Source organism: Stenella coeruleoalba (assembly GCF_951394435.1).
Source record: "Stenella coeruleoalba genome assembly, chromosome: 20".
Classification (NCBI taxonomy): domain Eukaryota; kingdom Metazoa; phylum Chordata; class Mammalia; order Artiodactyla; family Delphinidae; genus Stenella; species Stenella coeruleoalba.
Window position 1 is genome coordinate 46511852 of NC_137166.1, and position 24442 is coordinate 46536293.

Sequence of the window (24442 nt, forward strand, 5' to 3'; positions counted from 1 at the left end):
GATAGAAAGGAACTTCCATAATTTGATAAGGTCTATCTACTAAAAATCTACCACACACCACACAATTAAGACAGAATCTTGGGCTTCCCTGGTGGCGCAATGGTTAAGAATCCACCTGCCAATGCACGGGGCACAGGTTTGAGCCCTGGTCCGGGAAGATCCCACATGCCGCGGAGCAACTAAGCCCGTGTGCCACAACTACTGAGCCTGCGCTCTAGAGTCCGCGAGCCACGACTACTGAGCCCATGCGCCACAACTGTTGAGCCCGCATGCCACAACTACTGAAGTCCGTGCGCCTAGAGCCCGTGCTCCGCAACAAGAGAAGCCACCACAATGAGAAGCCCGTGCACGGCAAGGAAGAGTAGCCCCCACTCACCGCAACTAGAGAGAAGCCCATGCACAGCAACAAAGACCCAACGCAGCCAAAAATAAATTAATTAAATAAATTAAAAAAAAAAAGACGGAACCTTAAGCTCATTCCCTTTAAGATCAGGAAGAACACAATCACTACTACTGTTCATTCCTAGGGGTCCTGACCATTGCAATAAGACATTATAAATATGTATATACGGAATGGGAGGGAGAATGACAAAATTGTCATTATTTGGATGTGATTTGATATTCCATACAGAAACTCAAAACCATTAAAACTGTAAGTCAGCAAATTGGCCAAATAAAATATCAAACTGGAAAAATGAATAACATTCCTCTACATAATAGTAAACAACCAGAAACTCTAACAAAAAATAAGATTCCATTCAGAATAGTAACAAAAGTTTAAAAGTAATCTAGGAATTCACCTGTCAATCCACAAGATGTTTATGAAGAAAAAAAGTTTAGGGAATTCCCTGGCGGTCCAGTGGTTAAGACTCAGAACTTTCACTGCTAAGGCCCAGAGTTTGATCCCAAAAAAGAGGAATTTTCTGTATCAGATAAGATATACCCAAAAGCCAGAGTAAAAAAAAAAAGACAAAAGTGGAATGGCACATAAGCAGACAAACTGATCAAAGCAACAGAACAGAGAGGAAAGAAAGAGACACGTGTACGTAAAAAACCTTGAGATATTTCAGAATAAGCATCCTAATCAGAAAGGAAAAGATGGATTGTTAAAGGATGGTATTGGGAAAACTGGTTCCTTATAAGGAGAAAAGAAAAGTTGGTTCCCTACCTCTCACCATAATATGAAGGTCAAATAAATGGATTAGAGACCTAAATATGAAAGATAAATCTATAAAGCTAGTATATTCATTTCATAGGGCTGCCAGAACAAGGTGCCACAAACTGCGTGGCTTAACACGACAGAAACGTATTGTCTCACAGTTCTGGAAGCTACCAGTACAAAATCAAGGTGTCAGTGGGGCCATGCTCCCTCTGGAAGCTGTAGGGGAATCCTTCCTTGCCTCTTCTGAGCTTTTAGTGGTTTACTGGTAATCTTTGGAGTTCCTCAGCTTGCAGCTGCACTGCATAACTCCAATCTCAGCCTTCCTCATCACATGGTATTCTCCCTCTCTGTGTTTGTCTTCAAATGACTTCTTATAAGGACGTCAGTCATATCGGATTAGGGGCCCATCCTATGACAGTATGACCTCATCTTAATTTAACTAATTACATCTGCAACTACTCTGCTTCCAAATGAGAGCACATTCTGGAGTATGGGGGCGGGGGGCGGTTAGGATTTCAACATATCTGTTTTTTGTTTTTTGTGTGTGTGTGTGGTACGCGGGCCTCTCACCGTTGCGGCCTCCTGTTGCGGAGCACAGGCTCCGGACGCACAGGCTCAGCGGCCATGGCTCACGGGCCCAGCCGCTCCGCCGCATGCGGGATCTTCCCAGACCGGGGCACGAACCCGTGTCCCCTGCATCGGCAGGCGGACTCTCCACCACTGCGCCACCAGGGAAGCCCAACATATCTGTTTTTAAGAGAAACAGTTCAACCCAGAACAGCTAGTAGAAAAATATAGAATATTTTTATGGCTTTGGAGTGAATAAAGTTGTTTAAACCAAGAAAATATAAACTATATGAGATGAATTTGACTATATTAAGATTAAAGATTTCTTCCAAAGACATGATTGAAAAAGTTAACTAATAAGTGACAAACCGGGAGAAGACATTTTCAGCTTCAAAAAAAAAATGTGATTAATATCCAGAATATACAATAAAATCCTGCAAATATTTAGGAGTAGGAATCCCAATATAAAAATGGAGGGACGGGTCTTCCCTGGTGGCGCAGTGCTTGAGGGTCCGCCTGCCGATGCAGGGGACACGGGTTCGTGCCGCGGTCCGGGAGGATCCCACGTGCCGTGGAGCGGCTGGGCCCGTGAGCCATGGCCGCTGAGCCCGCGTGCCCGGAGCCTGTGCTCCGTAACGGGAGAGGCCACGACGGTGAGAGGCCCGCGTACCGCCAAAAAAAAAATGGAGGGACTTCCCTGACAGTCCAGGGGTTAAGACTCCATGCTCCCAATGCAGGGGACACAGGTTCGATCCCTGGTTGGGGAAGATCCCACATGCCGTGTGGGGCGGGGCAAAAGATATGAATAGGCAATTAACATAAAAGGAAATCTAGCTAGCTAACAAGTCTGAAGGGATGCTCAACCTCCCTCAAAATCAGTTAGAAAATTACAACATATTTTAAATTCATCAGAGTGGTCAAAATTAAAAGGTCAGAGAGGAGCTAGTATTAGTAAAGACATATAGAATTTGGAACTATCATGCACCTTTGGTTAGCATAATGCAGAGTGTATATCCTATGATCCAGCAATCCCAATCTTGGTATATAATCCAGAGAAACTCTCACACAAGTCCCAAAGGATATAAGTACAAGATTGTTGATTGAAGTATTGTTTGTAGTAGCAAAGAATTCAAGGCAATGTAGGTCTTCTTCATTAGTAGGTGAATAATTAAGGATGGTGAACTAATAAATTGGAGTGCTGTGCAGCAAACAGACACAATTAACTAGATACACAAACAACACGGACTGCTCTTAAAACAATATTGAGCAAAAAAATGTAAAAATAGAAATGTACTTAGTATAATTTTTGTAAATTAAAAACACATACATATAGAAAGCACTATACATGTTTTAGAAATATAGACATATCCAAGAACCATAAATTAAACATAAATCAGAAAGTGTGTCTTTGAGGTGGAGGAAGAAATAAAAGTGGGAATGGGGATATGGAGAAAAAATAACATAAGAGGATAGCTTTACACAAACTATTGCTATAGTGTGTCAGAAATGAAGCAGTATGATAAAATCAACCCACAGAAAAAGAAAAAAGCAAAGAAGAATGAATGAAAGAGAACAGAAGTACCAAGGAAATGTTACGAAAAAAGACACATTAAAAGCAAAAATCATTACGAAGGACAGCAAAGGATATTTCATATTGATAAAAGGAATAATTCACTGGTGTCATATTAATATCATAAACCCTTATGCACCTGACAACATAACTTCAAAATATATAAAGTAAAAACTGATAGAGCTAAAATGAGAAATGAACATATCCTCACTCATAATGGGAGACTTTATTACACCTTCCAGAAGCCAATAGATCAAACAGGAAAAAAAGGAGCTTCCCTGGTGGCGCAGTGGTTGAGAGTCCGCCTGCCGATGTAGGGGACGTGGGTTCGTTCCCCCGTCCGGGAGGATCCCACATGCCGCGGAGCAGCTGGGCCCGTGAGCCATGGCCGCTGGGCCTGTGTGTCCGGAGCCTGTGCTCCGCAACGGGAGAGGCCGCAGCGGTGAGAGGCCTGCGACCGCAAAAAAAAAAAAAAAAAAAAAAAAACAAGATAAAAAAAAGGTAAGGATATAATAGTTAAGAATTAGATCATTAATAAACTTGTACAGTCATACCTCTTATCCCAACAACTAGAATGTACATCCTTTAAAAACAGGACACTTCCAAAACAAAACAAAAAAATGCCACATACTAGTTCATAAAGGAAATCTCAACAAATTCCTAAGAATTTATGTCATTTGAAATACATTCATTAAATAAAATTAGAAATCAACTCCAAAAGATAATCAAGGAAAAATCCATATACCTAGATATTAAAAACCACATTTCTAAATAATTTGGGGGTTAAGGGGAATTGAAATTACACCTTTTTTTGGAACTGAATGACAATGAAAGCGCTACAAATCAAAACCTGGGTATACATAACAACAAAATAAATACTAAAATGCAAAAAAATGAGTCAACAATTGAGGAAGAAATTAATGAAATAAAATACCCCCCCCCAAAACAAATAAGTAGAAGAGATCATCAATAGAACAAAAAGCTGGGAGTTTTTTAAACACCAATAAAACAATATTGAGCAAAAAATGTAAAAACAGAAATGTTTTTCTATTTAAATTTTTGGCAAATTTGATCCAGAAAAATAAGAGAAGGAACAAATAAGTATCAGGAAAGCCAAAAGAAATATAACTTCAGATCCATAGGATTCATAAGAAATAAAATGCACAAAGTTATACCAATGAATCTGAAATCCTAGATAAAATATTGTTCTAGGCAAATATAAATTACAAAAATTTATCTCAGGAGAAAGTAAGAAATCTGAATAAACCAATATCCACAGAAGAGGTTGAAATTATAACCAAAGACCTACCAAAAAGGCACCAAGCATGGATGATCTTACAGTCAAATTCCACCAAATGTTCAAAGAACAGACAACTCCAATATATCACAAACCATTCCAGACTGCAGGAAAAGGTAGGTGGTTCCCCCAAATCGTAGAACAGAGCTAGCATTTCCCTTATGTCATAACTGGGCAAGGACAGCGCGAGAAAGAAAACCATGAGTCAGTCAATTCCATTCATGAAAACAAATGCACAACAGCCCTAAAGAACATGTTATTAAATCAAATCCAGCAATAGTGAAACAGAGGATGGTTCATCATTAACAGATTAAGGCAGAAAAGTCATCTGATCATATCAACAAATGCATAGAAAGCATCTGATAAAAGTCAATGCCTGCTTTTAAAAAAAAATAAACTTCTCAGCAAATTAGGAATAAAATTTAGAAATCTACTAGAAATCTACTGAAAACATCATACTTAATGATGAAACCTTAGGGGCATTCCTTTAAAATGTCTAGAACAAGACAAGCATTGTCCATTATCACCACTGTCATTCAACATTGTATTGGAACCCTCAGCCAAAGGGCGAGGGGTGAGAAATGAGTTATAAAGATTGGAAAAACTAAACTTGTCTTTTTTTCCCTGGACACCAGGGTCATCTAACTGGAACAGTATAGAGAATTATCTGTCAAGCTATTCTAGAACAAATAAGAGTGAGCTCAACAAGGTAGCCACATCCAAGTTCAGCATTAAAGACAGCAGTAACTGATTAGGAAAAAATAACAAAATCCCGGCCACAAGTAAATAAGTAAAAACAGTAAAATCCAGTGAGTGAACCAAAGAAAGCCATATAAGATATCCCAGGAAAAAAATTATACCTGTCCAAGAATAGAAGACTCAATATTACAAAGTCATATTCTCCCCAAATTAATAATTTATTCATTATAATCCCAATCAAAATCCGAAGGACTTTTTTATGGATTTGACAAATGCTATTCCACTCTCCATTTCCATTATAGAGCCTACCAGGTTTAGAACCAAGCCGGGTCCCTCTCCTCACCTAAGTCTAGGCATCTGCTTGGAGACCACCTGTTCTGCTGCCCACCTTCTTTGACTTGAATCACCCCATAAACAATTGGTAAACAGAGTAAGGATGTCAGCATACCACAGCCATGTTGGTTAATATGCAATTTTCTCTAGGAAGTTAACGTTTTGAAGCAATCAAGGGCAAGGTTTCTCACAGGCAAAGAGGAAGCCTTAGTGATAAAAGAAGATCTTAAGGGGAAAAGCTGCAACTCTATAGAAATGTCTTCCTTTAGATCCACCGTGGATCGTTTAGTGATTTCAAAGACCCATTGCTTGCTAGAATGGTATGGTATGTGGCAAAGCTGTGAAAGCAGATGAAGAAACTGCAATGATATTTTCCCACATTAAAATAACAGATTAATGAGGAAGACTACATCTTGGATCAGATTTTTAATTTTGAAGAAAATGGTCTCCATTAGAAGTTAGTATCTCCAGCCGGCATCTCTGTGAAGGAAGTACAAGCCCCAGCCTTTAAGACTGCAAAGAAGGCACTTAAAGTATTGATTGCTAAGCACAAATACCCCGTGTATATTTAACTGTACTAGTATTTCTATTAGAATTCTTATTGGGACTTCCCTGGTGGTGCTGTGGATAAGACTCTGTGCTCCCAGTGCTGGGGGCCTCGGTTCCATTCCTGGTCAGGGAACTAGATCTCACATGCATGCCTTAACTAAGGAGCCCACGTGTGGCAACTAAGACCGGGTGCAACTAAACAAATATTAAAAAATAAATAAATAAGTAAACGTTATTGGTTTTGTAGCACTCTGATTACTAAGTTGCATACGTTTTGAGCAATCTGTCCCTAATTCTATTTTTCCCATAAAGCCTTGTCATTTTTAGTGCACTGTTTTGCAGAACTACAGGTTTTTCAGGAAAGCATGTATCAGGTTATAGCAGAAACGCCTGTACTCAGAATGAAGCGGGGCCTCTCTTCCAACAAGCATTCTTGAGAGGTCCAGAGCTTCCCTCACAGGAGAGCAGGTACCCACTTCCCTCTGAGCGTGGAACAATTTCCCAGGATACTGTGGGGCAGTTCTCTGGAATTTGGGCACCAGAGCCCATCAAAGTTCCCCTCTTCTCTCCTCCCGCCAGACCCCCAGACCACTAAGGAGAGGCTAAGTGAAAAGACGCAGAATTTTGCTGCTTACAAGCTTACAGATCTTGAGCAAGTCATCGAACCTCTGCAGGACTCAGTTTCCTCACTCTTTAAATGGGAAGGCAGTGTTTTTAAAAATCATGATTGTCGTGGTGGTAGTTGTTTTTAATTTTAAAATATGCTTTTGAGGGTCTTTCCTGGCGGTCGAGTGGTTAAGACTCCGAGTTTCCACTGCAGGGGACACCGGTTCCATCCCTGGTTGGGGAACTAAGATCTGCCGCACGGTGCGGCCAAAGAAAAAAGAAAAAGAGAGAAATATATGCCTTTGATTGTTGCTTTGCCATTTATAGTTGTGACCTTGGACAAGTGACTTTATTTCTCTATGCGTCATCTGTAAACTAGGGGCTTTGCGAGGATTTAACGCTACCATGTATGCAAAGCACTCAGCATAAGATGACCGTTAAGCCCCACAAAATTGAAATTCCCATTATGGAAGGCGGGGATTCTCGAGTTCTGACTGCAGAGGCAGAGGAACCCAGGGGAAAGCAGACGTGGTTGTGATTTCCCCAGGGACTCTACAAACATCCTCCCAGCCCTGTCTTCCCCCAGAGGCCTCACCATCAGCCTGAGCCCCCCCCCCCCCCCCCCCCCGCCAGCTTCCAGGAGCCACCAAGCAGCTCTCCCTTGCCCGCGGTTGGGGGACTGCCCCACGGCGCCGGTTCGCGAACTGACTACACTTCCCGGCGTGCACCTCGGGTCGGGGCCCCGAGGGGCAGTCCAACTGCGGGGACCTAGTCCTGGCCTGCGTTAGAGGCTCCGGACAGTAACCACCACTCACGCAGCTGCTACTTTTCGCTTTGCGAAGAGCGTCAGTCACCGTCAACCCCACCTTGGGCCGCGGCCCCCGCAGGGCCTGTGACGAGCGCTCGGCTGTCTCCTCCTCTCCTCCTCCAGGCGTCCGGCCCACGAGGGCCTGAGGCCAGGCTTATCTCCCCGGGAGAATTCCTTCGCCCACGCGCACACCTCACTTCGGCCCGAGGCCCGCAGCCGGGCTCTGGAGGCTGGGTGACTGGGCACCGACCAGGAAGTCGCGCTGCCGGAGACTACAACTCCCAGGCGGCACCGCGGCGCGGCGGCAGCGTGCACGTCACTCAGGCACTGCCTGCGGCCCCGGGAAGCGGCGCGGGCGGGGGCAGGGGCTGGGGCCGACCGGGAGCCCGATGCTGAGGATGGGGGCCGCCCGGCCGCCCCGCGCGTGAGGAGGCCGAGGGGCGCGCCACCCCGTCCTGGGGGGGGGGGGCTCCGCCAGCCCCGCCCGCCCGGCGATCGTGGCCCGGGATGCGGAGCCGGGGGCCGCCGGTGGAGCTGCGCGGGGTGAGAGGCGCGGGGAAGGGGGCTGCCTGCTTCCCTCACCCTCGTCCCCCACCGGCGGACCCCGGCAGGAATTCGGCAGCCGCGCGGCCAGGCCTTCTTAGCGCCCTGACGTTTAGGGGGGAGAGGTGAACCCGCCGCCCTTCCCCCACCCCACCCTGCCTGGACAGCTGAATCAGAGGGGACAACCCTGCCCTTTTAAAGAGGCTTTTTCTTGCTCCTGCGGAGGGCCCCCCAGCTATGGCCCCCAGGAGCCCCCTAGAACCCGCAGGGACTGCCCCCCATCCTGGCCGCCGGGGCCCGCCCTCTGCATCCCGCGGGCAGCCTGTGTGAAGCGGCCTCCCGCAGCCCCTGGCCCCACCCCCATGGAGGAGGAGGAGTTGGGGGCGGCCAAGGAGTGGGGCACGACCCCCGCGGGGCCCGTCTGGACCGCAGTGTTCGACTACGAGGCGGCGGGCGAGGAGGAGCTGACCCTGCGGAGGGGCGACCGCGTCCAGGTGCTTTCCCAGGACTGTGCCGTGTCGGGCGACGAGGGCTGGTGGACCGGGCAGCTACCCAGCGGCCGTGTGGGCGTCTTCCCCAGCAACTACGTGGCCCCTGGCACCCCCGCCGCGCCCGCGGACCTCCAGCTGCCCCAGGAGATCCCCTTCCACGAGCTGCAGCTGGAGGAGATGATCGGTGTAGGGGGCTTTGGCAAGGTCTATCGGGCCCTGTGGCATGGCGAGGAGGTGGCGGTCAAGGCCGCCCGGCTGGACCCTGAACGGGACCCAGCAGTGACAGCAGAGCAGGTGCGCCAGGAGGCCCGGCTCTTCGGAGCCCTGCAGCACCCCAACATCATTGCCCTCAGGGGCGCCTGCCTCAGCCCCCCACACCTCTGCCTGGTGATGGAGTATGCCAGAGGGGGCGCACTGAGCAGGGTGCTGGCAGGGCGCAGGGTGCCCCCTCACGTGCTGGTCAACTGGGCTGTGCAGGTGGCCCGGGGCATGAACTACCTACACAATGATGCCCCTGTGCCCATCATCCACCGGGACCTCAAGTCCATCAACAGTAAGTGGTGTCCTCCCCAAAAAACTTGCTTCCGTAGAACCTTGTGAGGACAAGCCTAGGTGGCGGGATGGGGATGCCAGAAGACACTGCCTGGGGCAAGAAGGGGCAGCAGTATACCTTCAGGGCCAGGTGAGGCAGTCCTTGCCCCATTAAGAGAGGAAAAGGAGGCCCAGAAAGGTTGAAGGAGTACCTGCCTCCTAGGCTACAGTCACAGTAGCCCAATAAACATGTATAAATGAACAGTGTGACAGGCCCTGTGCTCCCTGCTGTAAATAGGACAGGTGCAGTGCCTGCCCTCATGGCACGCACTGTCCAGCCACGCTGCCAGAGTCCACCAGGCAGAGACAGATGGAACCTGGCCTGGAGTCGGGGTTGCTCAGTCGCAGCGCCATTGACATTTGGGGCCAGATGATTGCAGGGGGCTGTCCTGTGTGAGGTAGGTTACTTAGTAGCATCCTTGGCCTCTACCCACTAGATGCCATTAGCATTCTCCACCCCCCATCTCCCAGTTATGACAACCAAAAATGTCTCCAGACATTGCCGAATGTCCTCTGGAGGGCAGACTAGCCCTCAGTTGAGAACCACTTCCTGGTGTCCTCCTAGGCCTCTGCCCCAGCTAGCCAAGACACACTGGGAAGGATGAGGGAGGAGGAAAAGGGATGCGGCTTATGTAAAAACATCCAAGCTGTCTGGCCTGTCATAGACTTTCAGAAGTTGATTGGTTGGTTGAATGAGGTCTGGGGCCAGATGGAAGGCAAGGTTCCCCAGAACCTACATCTAGTTCAAGGAGCTTCTCATGATGTCAAATATTAATTGAGCACCTATCAAGTAGAAGCCCAACAGGGACCAAAACAGCCATGGTTTCTGCCCTTACTGTGTGCCCTTACTCACAGTCATTCCCCGGATATTCATTCATTTCCCGGATATTTCCCGAGCACCTGTTGTGTATTAGGCCCTGTCCTGACCCTTACGATACAGCAGGGAAAAAAATCCTACCTTCCTGGCTGTCCCGTCCTTCCTCTGCCTCATGTCACTCCCTTTCATTTCTGCATTTATTTGTTCAATTTATTCTTTCGTTTGGTATTTACTGGGCCAAACCATATACTAAGCAAGAGAGATCAGTAGTGAGTGGGGCCAGCGTGTTCCCTGCCCTCGCGTGATATGTGAGGGTTTTCTCTTTGTCCTCAGCCCTCACATCTCATCTATTTCTGACTCCTGTCAGTTCTACATCTTGAAGTTTGTTTGACCCCCATCCCACTGTTTCATGTTCGTTGTTAGGCCTCACCGCCACCAACTGCAAGCCCCTAGAATAGAGGGACAGAGTCTTCCTTACCTGACAGGCCTGGCATTCATACACTCAACAGATAGATAGCTACCGAGTGCCCGGGGTGCGCCAAGCCCTGCACCAGCCCCAGAGAATTGAGCAAGACAGACTGATGGTCCCCATCTCCATTGATGCTGATGCTCTGACTCCTGAAATGCTGGGTAAATGGAGGCAGGACTGCCAACACACTCCTCTTGAAGGCTGGGGTCCCTTCTCAGCCCTGCCTCACCCCTGCTGATTCACAGCCTGCAGGTGGGGTATCAGGACATGCTCCCATGCCCCCAAGTTTTTCTGTAGCCAATGCCACTTGGACAAAGGGTTGGTGGGGCTCTTAGGCCAGGGCTTCCTGCTTGGGCAATGGAACTGCTCCATGCCTGAGACAGAGGAAACAGGGCCTCCACAGTACAGCTTCCCCCATTCAGCCTCCCCTGAGGAGATCCTCATCTGACGCCATTCATTCATTGTTTTATTCAACTAATAATTCTGAAGCAGAATTAAGTGTACTAGGCACTGTGTTGGGCTCTGGGATTACAGATGTGAACAAGATAAGACAGATGTGAATGAGGCAAGACCCCCCCCATAGAAGTTATAGTCTAGTGAACAAAAATAGGTGGTTGATATTTAAATAGATAACAAAATCTCAGAGAGTCTCAAGGACTCTGAAGGAAACAAAGCGGATTAAGGATGGGGCAGAGGGAGCTCTTTAGATCAGAGCTCCAGGAAGGCAACACTTGAGCAGAGAGACCTGAACCCAGAGGACCCAGCTTTACAAAGATCTAGGCACGGCAAAGGTCCTGAGGTGGGGATGAAGCTGCCTTGTTGGAGAAACAGCAAGGAGACCGAAGAGGTCGGAAGAGCAGGAGGGAGGCAGAGGTGGAAGGAAGTGAGGTCATAAAAGTAGATGGGCCAGATCCCATTAACCTTGGGGGCCACCGTGAGTGCTTTGGATATTTTATTCAATGTAGTAGAAGCCATTAGAGGGTCTTAAGCAGGGGTAGCATAATCAGATAAATACTTTTTAAAGTGAATTGATTTAGGCCCAGCCTGGGAGATGCAGAAATAAAGTGTAAGACCATGGGGTGTTCCCTCTGTCACAGGGTCACTCCACAAACAGGAAAGTTGGTGACTCGAGAAGGGAGAACTTCTGGGAGGTAGAGTCACATGCTAGAGAGTCTCGAGAGGCTTCCAGGAGGAGGTGACATTTGAGTTGGGTTTTAAAGAAGGGACAAGATTACCAACAGTGTACCTTGGGCAGTGGTCTGAGCTCTCTAAAACTTAGTCTCTTCATCTGCGAAATGGGTATGACAGCAGAATTGCCTCATTGTTATGATGATTGGAGAAGTAGCCAGGAATGGCCAAAGATAAAGGTGGAGACATAAGGAACAGTTACGGCAACATCACGCACTAATAAAGAGAGCTGATGCTTTTAGAGGGCCTACTGTCGCTTCAGGAAATAATTCTTTACTACAACCCTAGAAGGTCAATGCCATTATCATCTCCATTTAACAGAGGAGAAATCGTAGCGTTAAAAATAAAGTAAATAAGATTATGCAACGAATAAGTGGCAGAGCTGGGATTCAAACCCGGCAGGATACTACTGTACACTACCTTCTGTTTGACAGAAGGTAGTAGAATATCACGGCAGTTAAGAGATTGGACTCTGATGACAGATCTAGTTTGGTTCTTTGCCCCACCATTTTCTCTTTTGTTTAGCCACACTGTGCACCTTGCGCCATCTCAGTTCCCCAACCCGGGATTGAACCCGGCCCACAACAGTGAAAGCCCGGAATCCTAACCGCTAGGCCACCCGCGAACTCCCCCCACCATTTTCTAGCTGTGTGATCTCGGCCAAGTGACTTCATCTCTCTGAGCCTCAGTTTGCTAGTCAATAAAGTGGGTTGCTTGCTAGTTAATTTGTATAAAGGGCTTAGCACAGTGCCTGTCATATAATAGGCTCCTAATAAACACTAGCCATGGTTGTTATTGTTGTTAGTAATAACCCTAGACAGCAAGTAAGTTGGAACCATTCAGTATGCTTGAGGGATATATCAGTCAGATTTTTGTCATAATAATGCTGTGTAACAACCCTCCCACCCTCCCTGAACTTGGTGTCTTAAAACTCAGTGTCCTTTATTACTGCTTATACATTTGCAGGCCTGATGGAGGGTAAACTGAGTTAGGCAGGGCTCAGCTGGGGAGGCTTTGCTCCGAGTATCTCTCACGTTCCTTGGACCAGCAGGCTAGCCGAGGCATGTTCTCATAGTGATGGCAGAAGGGCAAGAGGGCAAGCAGACATGAGAGGCCTGGGCTTGGAACTAGCATTCTGTCCCTTCTGCCTCATTTTATCAGACAAAGCAAGTCATACGGCCAACCCAGAGTAAAGGATGTGGAGATACAAAGAGTGTGACACAGAAAGGAGCAGAATTGGGGCCATGAATGCAGCTACCCACAGCAGGTGACAAAAAGGAAAGGAAAACCATCCCCTTCTGCCAATGGTTTGTAGTTGTCACTTCTGCGGTGGTTGGGAATTCAAGGCCTGGACCAAGGAGAACCAAGGCCGTGGCCATCAACATTTCACTGAGCTCCCCTGAGCCCAAGTTGGAGTCAGGAGGCCAGTGAACTCAGGAGAAGCTCCCCAACGCCTCATGGGAGCCTGAGGCAGGGATTAGACCATCAGGAAAGCGTTCATGGTCTTCGAGGCCAGGAAAGGAGCTGCTGCAGAGGGGGGCGACCCCAGGCGGCAGGGAGAGAGCAAGTAGGAGATTCCAGTTGAGGCGGGGGCAGGACACACGGGGCTGCAGCCAGCAGGTCTGGGGTGACCCACCTTTCTTCCTACCCACAGTCCTTATTCTGGAGGCCATCGAGAACCACAACCTCGCAGATACGGTGCTCAAAATCACAGACTTCGGCCTCGCCCGTGAGTGGCACAAGACCACCAAAATGAGCGCTGCGGGGACTTACGCCTGGATGGCTCCGGAGGTTATCCGTCTCTCCCTGTTCTCCAAAAGCAGTGACGTCTGGAGGTGCTGACGGTGGGACAGGGGAGGCCTCCTGGGAAGGGAGGAGGGAGGAAGGGGGAAACGGCAGAGTGGGAGGGACGGTCTGCCACTGCAGCGGGGATCCGAGTCTGGCAAAGGGGCCCGCCAGCAAGATCAGACCATCAGACAAGCACAAAAGCAGGCGGCTGCTCTGCCAGCAGAAGTGGCAGCTGAGGAGGACTTGGATTACGTTTGAAAATTCCAGGAGTATAAAGATAGGTGGTCAGCACCAAAGACCCCTCAAACACCATCCATTACTCTGCCCCCACTCATCAAACAGGAAATTGAGACCTTTGAAGGTAACCATTCATTCATTCATTCATCCATCCAACTGCACTGGGAGCTAGGGATACAGCAGTACATAAAAACAGACCCATTTCCTGCCCACGGGAATAATACATACCTCAGAAGCTAAAAAAAGGCTGTTTTTAAGTTGAAATTATAAAAATAATTTTTAAAAGGTAGTAAGTTAATCTACCAGAAAAGTACTAGACAGTGTTACGAGCTAGGAGGTTGATTGAAAGGCACTCTGAGGGCTGGAGGTGACTTTGGGGAAGGCTTTTCTGAGAACTGGTACTTGAGCTGAGTTCTGAATGACAAGGAGCCGATCGTGCAAAGTGTAGGAGAAGAGGCTTTCCAGGAAGAGGGAACAGCTTCCACAAAGGAGGAACTGAGGTGAGAACGAGCATGGTGTGTTCCAGAAAGGAACATGTGGCTGGAGCAGAGCAGGCAAGGAGGAAAGTAGTAGGAAATGATGGAGGAGGGAGAGCCGGAGGGCCTTGCAGGTGAGGGAGTAGATCCAGGTTTATTCTAAGTGCACTGGAAAGCCATTAGAGGCATTTGTGAATGACATGATCTGATTTAACATCGCAAAGGCTCCCTCGCCTGATGGATTGTAGGGGACAGGAGTTGGGGCGGGAGGCCAATAAGGAGGCTCTTCATTGCCTGCGAGACCTGGTGACAGCAGAAACTTAACCTTCTACTTGCGGTGGGCAGACAAACCAAGATCATTCCCCGGCTGAGGCTCCAGATGGACCAAGCTGCAAAGTCATGGTATTGGGGCAAACAAATAGGACAGGAATTCTCAACTAGAGCAGCGCAGCCCTTTGGGGGGAAGTTTAGTCTTGCTTCACATAAGGCATTCATTTATGGTCCCAAACATTTATAGGAGCCGTATTTCAGTGGCAAGGAACAGAAAACCCAAAATAAAAACAAGACTGATGTTTTTGCTGTCATGTAAAAGCCCATGGCTTTTACACGATCTAGTACCCCCAGCATTAGGGATTGAGTCCTAAATTAGGGTTTTTTACTGTGGTGTCATTGACACTGGGCAGGATAATTCTTCCTTGTGTGGTACTGTCCTGTACCTTTCAGGATGTTAAGTATCCATGATTCCCAGCCACCAAATGTCAGTAGCACTCCCCAGTCACTGTGACAATCAAAACATCCCCACAGGTTTCCAGAGACGTGGGAGAGGCTGTGAGGGGAGGGTCTGGCCCCCTCCAGTTACAAGCCACTGTTACTTTTCTCCACCTTGTGTAGCCTCCATTCCCAAGTCCACTTCATGGTCCAAAATGGCTGCTTGAGCTCCAGATTTCATGTCTATATTCCAACCAGGAGGAAGGAGAAAAGAGGAACGGGGACCCCTTCCCTTTAAGGACACTTCCTGGAAGTTAGTTGCACACTACACACTCTTCTGTATCCCACTGGCCAGAACCGTTGCCATATGGGCACACTTAGATGCAAAGGAGGATGGAAAATTATTTCAGGCAGCATTTGCCCAGCTCAAATTTACCAGTGCTGTCACTGAGAGGAGGGGACGCTGTCAGCTGCATGAGGGCAGAGGTGGTGTCTATCTTATTCCAGTACCTGGAACAATGCCTGGCACACAGCAGACATTTAATAAGTGTATGTTGAATGAATGCATGGAACGGGGGAGCACGGGGACCTACTACGTGTTGGGCACTGCATGAAACAGGGATCAGGGTCCAGAAGGAGAACAGTTTACTGGAGAAGATGGACACGCAGGTGATCGTAGCACGGTGATACATGCTCTGGAATTATGTAGCCATTAAGGACGCTCTCGTGGGCGTCAGACAGACCTAAGTCTCAGTGTGGCTCCATCACTTACGAGCAGTGTGACTTTAAGCAAACAACTTAACCTCTCTCTGCCTGCACCTGCTCATTGGATAAAATGAGGGTCATTCCAGTGCCTTCTGCCTTACAGGACTGTTGTGAGGCCTCGAGCAGTGCTGGCCTGGAGTAAGTGCTTTATAAATATTAAATAGTGTTAACTTGTTTTTAGAGGTAAGTGCAGAGGGTTCTATGGAAACATAGTGAAGGGGCTTCCAACCCTGCTTTGGAGGCTGTGGAATCAAGGAAGGCTTCCAGGTAGAGGGGGCACCTGAGTTGTGACTTAAAGGACCGTTAGGCAAAGGAAAGGGTGTTCTCGACCAAGGGAACAGCATGTGCAAAGGCCAGAGGTTAGGAAGAACAGCGTTTGTTCAACTGTTCAGCATGGCTGCAAGATGAAGCTGGGGGTGGTACGGGGCTGAGAGTGTTTAGAGGTGAGGCTGCAGGGGTCATCAAGATCAGAGCTAAGAAGGGTGGATTTGCTCAGTGGGCATGGGGAACCCACTGAAGGTTTTCAGGCAGAAGAGAGGCAGAGCAAAGGAGAGACATCAGAGAACCAACCCACCAGATCAGGCCGATAGAGGTCAAATCAGGTTCTTGCAGCCTCATTGCCAGGGCTGGCTGCTGCGGGGAGGGAGGCCCACCATGGGACTGGAGGCAGGGCTGGGGTGTAGGTGGGGATTAGGGTGGGCTGTGGCATCACCCCTCCCTCTCCCCCACCTGCAGCTTCGGAGTACTGCTCTGGGAGCTGCTGACGGGTGAGGTCCCCTACCGTGAAATCGACGCCTTGGCCGTGGCATATGGTGTGGCTATGAACAAGCTGACTCTGCCCATTCCCTCCACATGCCCCGAGCCCTTTGCCCGCCTACTGGAGGGTGAGCCAGGGCCCCGTGGAGAGGGTAGGCTCAGCTAGGGGTGGCAGGGGCCCTCAGGCCCAGACCTCACTCTTTCACACCCATCCATACCTTTGGGCCCAGGAGTGAGGGACAAGGGGCTGGAACCATGGGACCATGAACAGTCTCCCCCACAGTTGGCTCCGTGGCCTCCAGACCTGTGTTCTGGCTGGGCCCACAGCTCTTGAGGGCAACCTGTTAGGACTCACTGGCCCTGGGATTCCTCCCTGATCCTCAATTCTACCACCAGTCAGGGAACAGGTCCCTGAGTTTCTCTCCCCAGAGTTTCACCAAGTGAAACACTGCCAGGAATTTGGCTTTGAATTCCTTCCCCTCAGCTCCATGGGAGCTGTTTGTCCACAGCCCCTTAAAGTCCTGCCTCCACTGAGCAGGCCGATGCCCCAGAGCATGGCCACTGACATTTCCACTCCCACTGCTGTCCTCTCCACCCCCACCCCAGAATGCTGGGACCCAGACCCCCACGGGCGGCCAGATTTTGGCAGCATCTTGAAGCAACTTGAAGTCATCGAACAGTCAGCCCTGTTCCAGATGCCGCTGGAGTCTTTCCACTCACTGCAGGAAGACTGGAAGCTGGAGATTCAACACATGTTCGATGACCTCCGGACCAAGGAGAAGGTGAAGGCAGGAGGCAAGGTGGGAGGGATGGAGCAAGATCCCTGAGTTCTGATGCCTTGGATGGGGCAGAGTCCCAAACCCAGGGGTCTTTGGGTCCATGCATGGCCAAGGGAGCCTTTTTTGCATATTAAGAAAAGACAGCCTCCTGTTGGAAGGTTGATAAAAAAAAGGCACCCCCAGGGGCTTCCCTGGTGGCGCAGTGGTTGAGAGTCCGCCTGCCAATGCAGGGGACGCGGGTTCGTGCCCTGGTCTGAGCCATGGCCACTGAGCCTGCGTGTCCGGAGCCTGTGCACCGCAACGGGAGAGGCCACAACAATGAGAGGCCCGCATACCACCAAAAAAAAAAAGGCACCGTGCACTGAAGTACTTACAAGTGACACTGCATGAGGTCTGGGACTGGCTTTAAAATCCTACAGCAAAAATGGGGAGAGAGGAGAGAAGGAAGGTGATGCATGAAAAAAGATTTGCAAAGTATAGAAAATTATTGAAGTTGGATGATGGGTACATGGGGCACACTTTTCTCTCCTTTTGTGGATGTTTTCCAAATTGAAGACTTAAAAAATTAAAAATCAAAGAGGAAGGAAAAAAGAAAAGCCACCCCTTTCTTTGAGCTGAGACAGTCCCCTGCCCTGGCACCCAGCCTGGCTAGTGAAGTGTAAGCTGGATTGTGCCCCCCGTTTGCCCCACAGCAGGACAGCCCTGAGCAGGACACCAACCAGACCCAGCAGCCCTGGAGCCATCCCCAGGGGCAGAGTAGCTAAGCTCCTAGCCCCAAGCCCCTCATCTCCTCTCCAGGAGCTCCGTAGCCGCGAGGAGGAGCTGCTGCGGGCGGCGCAGGAGCAGCGGTTCCAGGAAGAGCAGCTGCGGCGGCGCGAGCAGGAGCTGGCCGAGCGCGAGATGGACATCGTGGAGCGGGAGCTGCACCTGCTCATGTGCCAGCTGAGCCAGGAGAAGCCCAGGGTCCGCAGACGCAGGGGCAACTTCAAGCGCAGCCGCCTGCTCAAGCTGCGAGAAGGCAGCAGCCACATCAGCCTGCCCTCCGGTACCCGCCCCCGTCCCCTGAGCATCCCCGAGAGGCCTCTGAGAGCATCCCTGACCCGGGGCTTATCTCTTCCTTTTATTTATTTATTTTTAAACTTTTTTATTGCTAAATATATCACACATTAGTAGAATCTCTCCCATGAAAGCAGGGAGAACCTACAGCCACCCCATATGCCTCCACACGCCCTGTCCAAACACATCCCCCTGCCGCTCCCTAAGAGTAACCCCCGTCTTGACTTTTAGGGCAATCACTTCCTTACTTTTCCTTATAGTTTTATCTCCCAGCAATTTGTTTAATATCTTTTAATATTTGTTTAATACCTATTTTTCCTCCTTGCCAATAATTGGTTGAGGAACTGCATCATTTATCCTGTAGCATTTCCCACAGTCTGATTTTGCTGCTTGCATCTCCCTGGTATCTTTTAACATGTCGCTCTGTCCCCCGAATTTCCTATAAACTGGTATTAGGTTAAACCATGTGAAACTGCTGACGTTCAGCCATTTTTGACCTACAGAAACAGAAGTTTCACATGGCTCAACCTGATAGTTGGATCTCAGGGCTTAATCAGTTTCAAGTTCAGGTTTGATTTTTTTTTTTTTTAATATTGCTTCCTAGGTAACATCAGAAGGCACATCATACTGATTTTTCTCTCTTTGTTACAAGAGATGTTACAAGCCCTAAAGCAGTACCTAGAATAGCACCAGCCAACAGAAATATAATGCAAGCCACATGTGTAATTTTACGTTTTCTAGTAGCCATATGAAAAAGGGGAAAAAACAGGTGAAATTAACTTTAGTATATTTTGTTTAGCCAAATATACCCAAAATGTTGTAGTTTCACATGTAGTCAGTACGAGAAAAGTTGTTAATGAGATATTTTAGCTTCTTGTTTTCACACTAAATCTTTGAAATCCAGGGTGTATTTTATATTTACAGTGCATCTCAATCTGGGCTCTAAATTTTCATCAAAAAATCTTGAGCTGTATTTAGATTTCATAAAATGTACAGTTGAAAAGGCAGATCCACATACCAAAGTTGTTCCAAACATGCCTAAATGTTTCCGATGACTGAACTGAGGGTCTGTTTTGAAAGGTAAACTTAAATTACTTACAATTAAATAAAGGTAGAACTCTCCAGTTCCTCAGCTGCACAAGCCACATTTCAAGCACTCACTTGCCGTGTGGGGCTAATGACCACCATATTGGACACTCAGGCCTAGATCCTCAGGGCAGCAGCTCTCAGACCCGAGTGTGCATCAGCGGTAACTGGGGGGCTTTTGCACCGCAGCTAGATTGCTGCACCTCCCCCCCCCAGTTCCTGATTAAGGGAGGGCCCAAGAATCTGCATTTCCAAGAGGTTTCCACTTGACGTTGATGCTGCTGGTCTGGGAACACACTTTGAGAACCACCGCATGAAGGAATACAAAATGGTAGCATTCCTTCTATCCTCCTACAAAGGGAACCGCTCTTTGGCTACCCATGGAACCGTGTGCTTAGGGAAGTCTTTCTTTTCGCAGGCTTTGAACATAAGATCACAGTCCAGGCCTCTCCAACCCTGGACAAACGGAAAGGATCAGATGGGGTCAGCCCGCCCGCAAGCCCCAGCATCATCCCCCGGCTGAGGGCCATTCGCCGTGAGTATCTCCCAAGGCCCTGACCAGTCAGTCAGTGAACAGACTTCGCTGAGCACATACCTTGTACCAACCCAGAGCAACACCAGGGGACCAGGTGGGCAGGGTCCCCTCCCTCATTCTCATGAGGGGAAACAGACAACAAGTAAACAAGCTGGTGAGCAGGATAATTTCCTGTAGTGATGAGCGCTATAAAGGAAATCAGGGAAGGGGATAAAACAGAAGAGTTGCTGTTTTGAAATCACAAGGAAGGCCTGTCAGAGAAGCTGAGGTTTGAGCAGGGACTTGCAATGGTAAGGAGGAGTGACACACGCAGAGATCTAAAGGAACAGCATCCCTGGCAGAGGGAACAGCAAAGACGAAGGCCCAGAGGCAGGAACAAGCATGGTGTGTTTATCAGCTGGGAAGGCCAACTTGGCCGGAGTAGGATGAATGGGAGAGACAGCACTAGGCTTATGGTCAAGGGCTCAGCAGGGGAGGATCACACTGGGCCTTAAGAGCTGGGATAAGGAATCTGGATTTTATTTTAAATGAGACGGGGGAGTCTCTGGGGGGCTGCGAGCAAGGCAGTGATGTGGTAAAATTAACCTTTTCCCTCTGGCCACCGTGAGGAGTAGGGATTGGAGGACAGCAGGAGTCAAGGTGGGAGACAGGTGAGACGAGGGGGCTGGGCCAGGGCGGGGGCCTTGAAGAGGGGAGAGGCTGAGTCAGCTACATGGCAGAGGTACAGCTGTCAGGGTTTGCTGATGAGTTGAAGGGTACCCGGCCGGCTCCCCCGTCTGTTCTGCCCCATCATTCACCCCTGGCCTCGCCCCACACATCACCCCCTACACACACTTCTGTTTGGGCACCTGGTTTGTACCAGGCCCCAGAGGTCATTCTCCTGGGGGGATGCAAAGACAAATAATGACCAAACAGTGAGTCAGGACTAGCATCGGGGTACGTTCAACATGTGATAGGAACAGAGGAGAGAGAGCAACTGACGCTGCAGGGAACAAGTCTGCCCCAGAACACTCCACAGGGCCTCAGCATCTGCTGTTCCCTCCGCCTGAAAGGCTCCTCTCCCTTGTATCAGCCTGACTCACTCCCTCACCTCCTTCAAGTCTTTGCTCATATTTCTCCTGCTCACACATGAGACCTTCCCTTACTCCCCAAACCCCTTACCTGCTTTATGTTTCCCACAGCGCTTATCACCTCCTAGCCCCCTACCCAGGTGATGTACTAGTGTGACTCTTGTTGATCGTCTGTCTTCACCCACTAAAACGCAAACTCCTCAGGGCAGGGACTTATTTATTTGACTGCACCAGGTCTTAGTTGTGGCATGCAGGATCTTCGTTACCCCGTGTGGGATCTTTAGTTGCAGCATGTGGGCTCTAGTTCCCTGACAAGGGATTGAACCCGGGCCCCCTGCAGTGGGAGTGCGGAGTCTTAGCCACTGGACCACCAGGGAAGTCCCCAGGGCAGGGACTTTTGTCTGCTTTGACCACTGCTGTCTTCTCAGGACCTGCCACGGGCTTGGCACATAGCACGTGCTAGTAAACCTTTGGGAATGAATGGATGGCTGAAAGGTATAGGCTGTGAGAAGTGACGGGTGATGAAACTGAGGAAGCTGGACGTCGTCCTGACAGCAGTGGGGAGCTATGGAAGGATGTAGAGCAGGGGAGGGTCATGATTGGAGTTGGAGTCCAAGCTCCCCTGGGCTTCCAGGTGGAGGGTGGGACCAAGGGGAGAAGAGTAAGGCTGGGAGCTCAGCGGGGACAGACTAAGACCCGCTAACCAAGTGGCTTCTCTCGACCCAGTGACTCCTGTGGATGGTGGTGGAGGTAGCAGCAGTGGCAGCAGCAGTGGTGGCAGTGGGACGTGGGGCCGCAACAGTGGACCCCCAAAGAAGGAAGAACTGGTTGGGGGCAAGAAGAAGGGACGGACCTGGGGGCCCAGCTCCACGCTGCAGAAGGAGCGGGCTGGAGGAGAGGAGAGGTATTGGCTACATGGAGCCCATCACGCACCCTGTGCCTCTTCCCCAGGCCCTTGGCAGCCAGGAGGCCTATAACCCCCCATCTTTGGTGACCCCTGCAGGCTGAAGGCCCTGGGAGAAGGAAGCAAACAGTGGTCATCAAGTGCCCCCAACCTGGGCAAATCCCCCAAACACACTCCCATCACCCCAGGCTTTGCTAGCCTCAATGAGATGGGTAAGAGGGTGAGGGTGCCTTTAAAAGGGAGGGGGAAGGAATATTCCCTGGCAAAGGGGACCGTAACCCAAGACCAAGGGGTGACCATTCCCCAGGGCTGCAAGGAGGGAGCCGGATTTCACTGGGCCAGAGGGTAGGACACATACCTGGAATGGGAGCAGCCGGTCCCTGGGGTGTGGGGATCGTTCCCCGGAGGAGGGGGTTTGAGGGGAGAAATAGTCGAGAACCACACTTAGTGGGCCTTGGTGCCCTTGTTGGAGGGGTCATTTCATTGGGGCAACCCCTTGCCTCCAGATCCGAGGGGGGTGGGCCGAGGGGCCAGGCGCCTAGAGTTAAGTGAGTCGAGTCCAGTGACGGCCCTCTCCCGGTTGCAGAGGAGTTCGCGGAGGCGGACGGAGGCAGCAGCGTGCCCCCCTCGCCCTACACCACCCCGTCCTACCTCACGGTGCCGCTGCCCAGCCAGCCCTCCCCCGGGGCGCGGGCGCCGTGGGAGCCAACGCCGCCCGCCCGGCCCGGGCACGGCTCCCGGCGGCGCTGCGAGCTCGCGCTGCTGGGCTGCGCCACGCTGCTGGGCGCCGTGGGCCTGGGCGCCGACGTGGCCGAGGTGCGCTCGGTCAACGGCGAGGAGCCGCGGAGCTGGCTCGATGGCCTCTTCTTCCCCCGCGGCGGCCGCTTCCCGCGGGGCCTCAGCCCACCCGGGCGCTCCCCGAGCCGCCGCGATGACGCGGCCCCTGGCCCGGGCCTGGCGCCCTCGGCCACCCTCGTGTCGCTGTCGTCCGTGTCCGACTGCAACTCCACGCGTTCGCTGCTGCGCTCCGACAGCGACGAGGCCGCGCCGGCCGCGCCCTCCCCGCCGCCCTCCCCACCCGCACCCGCGCCCAGCACCAACCCCCTGGTGGACCTGGAGCTGGAGAGCTTCAAGAAGGACCCCCGCCAGTCACTCACACCCACCCACGTCACGGCCGCGCGCGCTGTGAGCCGCGGGCACCGGAGGACGCCGTCAGACGGGGCGCTGGGGCAGCGGGGGGCGCCCGAGCCCACCGGCCCTGGCCTTGGTGAGTGAGGCTCCACGCGCCCACGGCGCAGAAAAAGGCCCATCTCCCGTGCCCCCCGCCAAAGCCCTGTGTCCCAGCCCAGCGACGACCCCCTGGATGCTAAGGCATCCTCCCCTGCTTAGCAAGGGGAGGGGGGGCCTGTGTCCCCATGGCCCCCACTGCTTTGTGAGGCATTGTGAGTCCCTGGGTAATTGAGACGCAGGGTGCAGTAGGGCTGGCAAACTCTAATGCCTACAGGGGCCAGGCGGGTGACATTAATGGCAACAACAATTACTAGAGCTAATACCCATGTGCTATGCCCTGTTCTATATAGTTTACTAACTCACAAAGATGATTAGAACAGATAGGAGCTAAGGGCTTCCTATCAGGCACTGTGCTACTTGTTCTACAATTACTGTTACCATTTTATTTAATCCTCACCTATGGAGCAAGGTGCTGTCGTCCCCATTCACAGACAGCAACATGCCTGAGGAGTCTCTGGGGGTCTTTGTGAACCTGGCCCAGTGTCAGAGAGGTGCGAGGGATGAGGGCTTTGTCTAGAGTAGCAGCAAGGAAATGGGCTCTGAAAGATAAAGGACTGTGCCCAGAGTTGCACCCAGATGATTGAGCAGTCGGGGGGAGGGGGGTGGCTAGGTAAAGGTCCAAACCCTGCTGGAAAGTGGGCCCAACAAAATCAGCAGATTTTTCAAGAGAAGTCAAATTCCAATTTCATGCAAATGCTCCTGGCTTTTAAACACCACCCTCTGGCCCACGCCACTCACCTCATCTGATCCTCTCTTACCAGGCCCTCGAGATCCTCTGGACTTCCCCCGCCTGCCCGACCCCCAGGGCCTGTTTCCCACCCGCCGTCGGCCCCCTGAGTTCCCTGGCCGTCCCACCACCCTGACCTTCGCCCCACGACCCCGGCCAGCTGCCAGCCGTCCCCGCCTGGACCCCTGGAAACTGGTCTCCTTTGGCCAGACACTCAGCATCTCTCCTCCCAGCAGGCCGGACACTCCGGAGAGCCCCGGGCCCCCCAGCATGCAGCCCACGCTGCTTGACATGGACATGGAGGGGCAGAGCCAGGACAGCACAGTGCCCCTGTGTGGGGCCCACGGCTCCTTCTGAGGCCTGCCTGCCACCGCCCGCCTGGGCAGCCATGAATGTAGCGCCCCAGGCCCCGCCCCAGCCCACCGTGCCACAAGGCAGGGGAGGCCCTGGGCAGGATACTCACTCTATTTATTGGGGAAGGGGGGGAGGGAGGGCAATTAATTTATTCCTTTGTACCCGGGGGTGGGGGGGCCCTGTGCCTGCCCTGCGGTGGGGGGGAGGGTGGGCAGGGATAC

At 50.8% G+C, this 24442-nt stretch overlaps 1 protein-coding gene and 1 long non-coding RNA gene across 3 annotated transcripts in view; one reads left to right on the forward strand and one right to left on the reverse strand.

Annotated features, from left to right (window-relative positions):
• LOC307179491 overlaps window positions 1–7853 on the reverse strand; it is a 42787-nt gene extending 34934 nt beyond the window's left edge. For both annotated transcript variants that reach the window (XR_013825395.1, XR_013825396.1), the window contains exon 1: window positions 7650–7853. This is a non-coding gene — a long non-coding RNA (uncharacterized lncRNA). The remainder of the gene's footprint in view (window positions 1–7649) is intronic.
• Window positions 7854–7960: 107 nt separating this feature from the next.
• Window positions 7961–24374, forward strand: MAP3K10 (mitogen-activated protein kinase kinase kinase 10). Its single transcript, XM_079908652.1, has 10 exons — window positions 7961–9178; window positions 13345–13525; window positions 16400–16548; window positions 17027–17202; window positions 17998–18244; window positions 19760–19876; window positions 21673–21850; window positions 21950–22062; window positions 22437–23117; window positions 23902–24374. Exons 1-10 carry the CDS (start codon window positions 8497–8499, stop codon window positions 24222–24224), a joined length of 2847 nt encoding a protein of 948 aa, XP_079764778.1. The 5' UTR covers window positions 7961–8496; the 3' UTR covers window positions 24225–24374.
• Window positions 24375–24442: the final 68 nt, after the last annotated feature.

Coding starts and splice junctions, on each gene's coding strand:
- MAP3K10 (XM_079908652.1), top strand. CDS start 8,497: ATGGAGGAGGAGGAGTTGGGGGCGGCCAAGGAGTGGGGCACGACCCCC. Junction 9,179..13,344: donor GGACCTCAAGTCCATCAACA/GTAAGTGGTGTC, acceptor TCCTACCCACAG/TCCTTATTCTGGAGGCCATC. Junction 19,877..21,672: donor CCGGCTGAGGGCCATTCGCC/GTGAGTATCTCC, acceptor CTCTCGACCCAG/TGACTCCTGTGGATGGTGGT.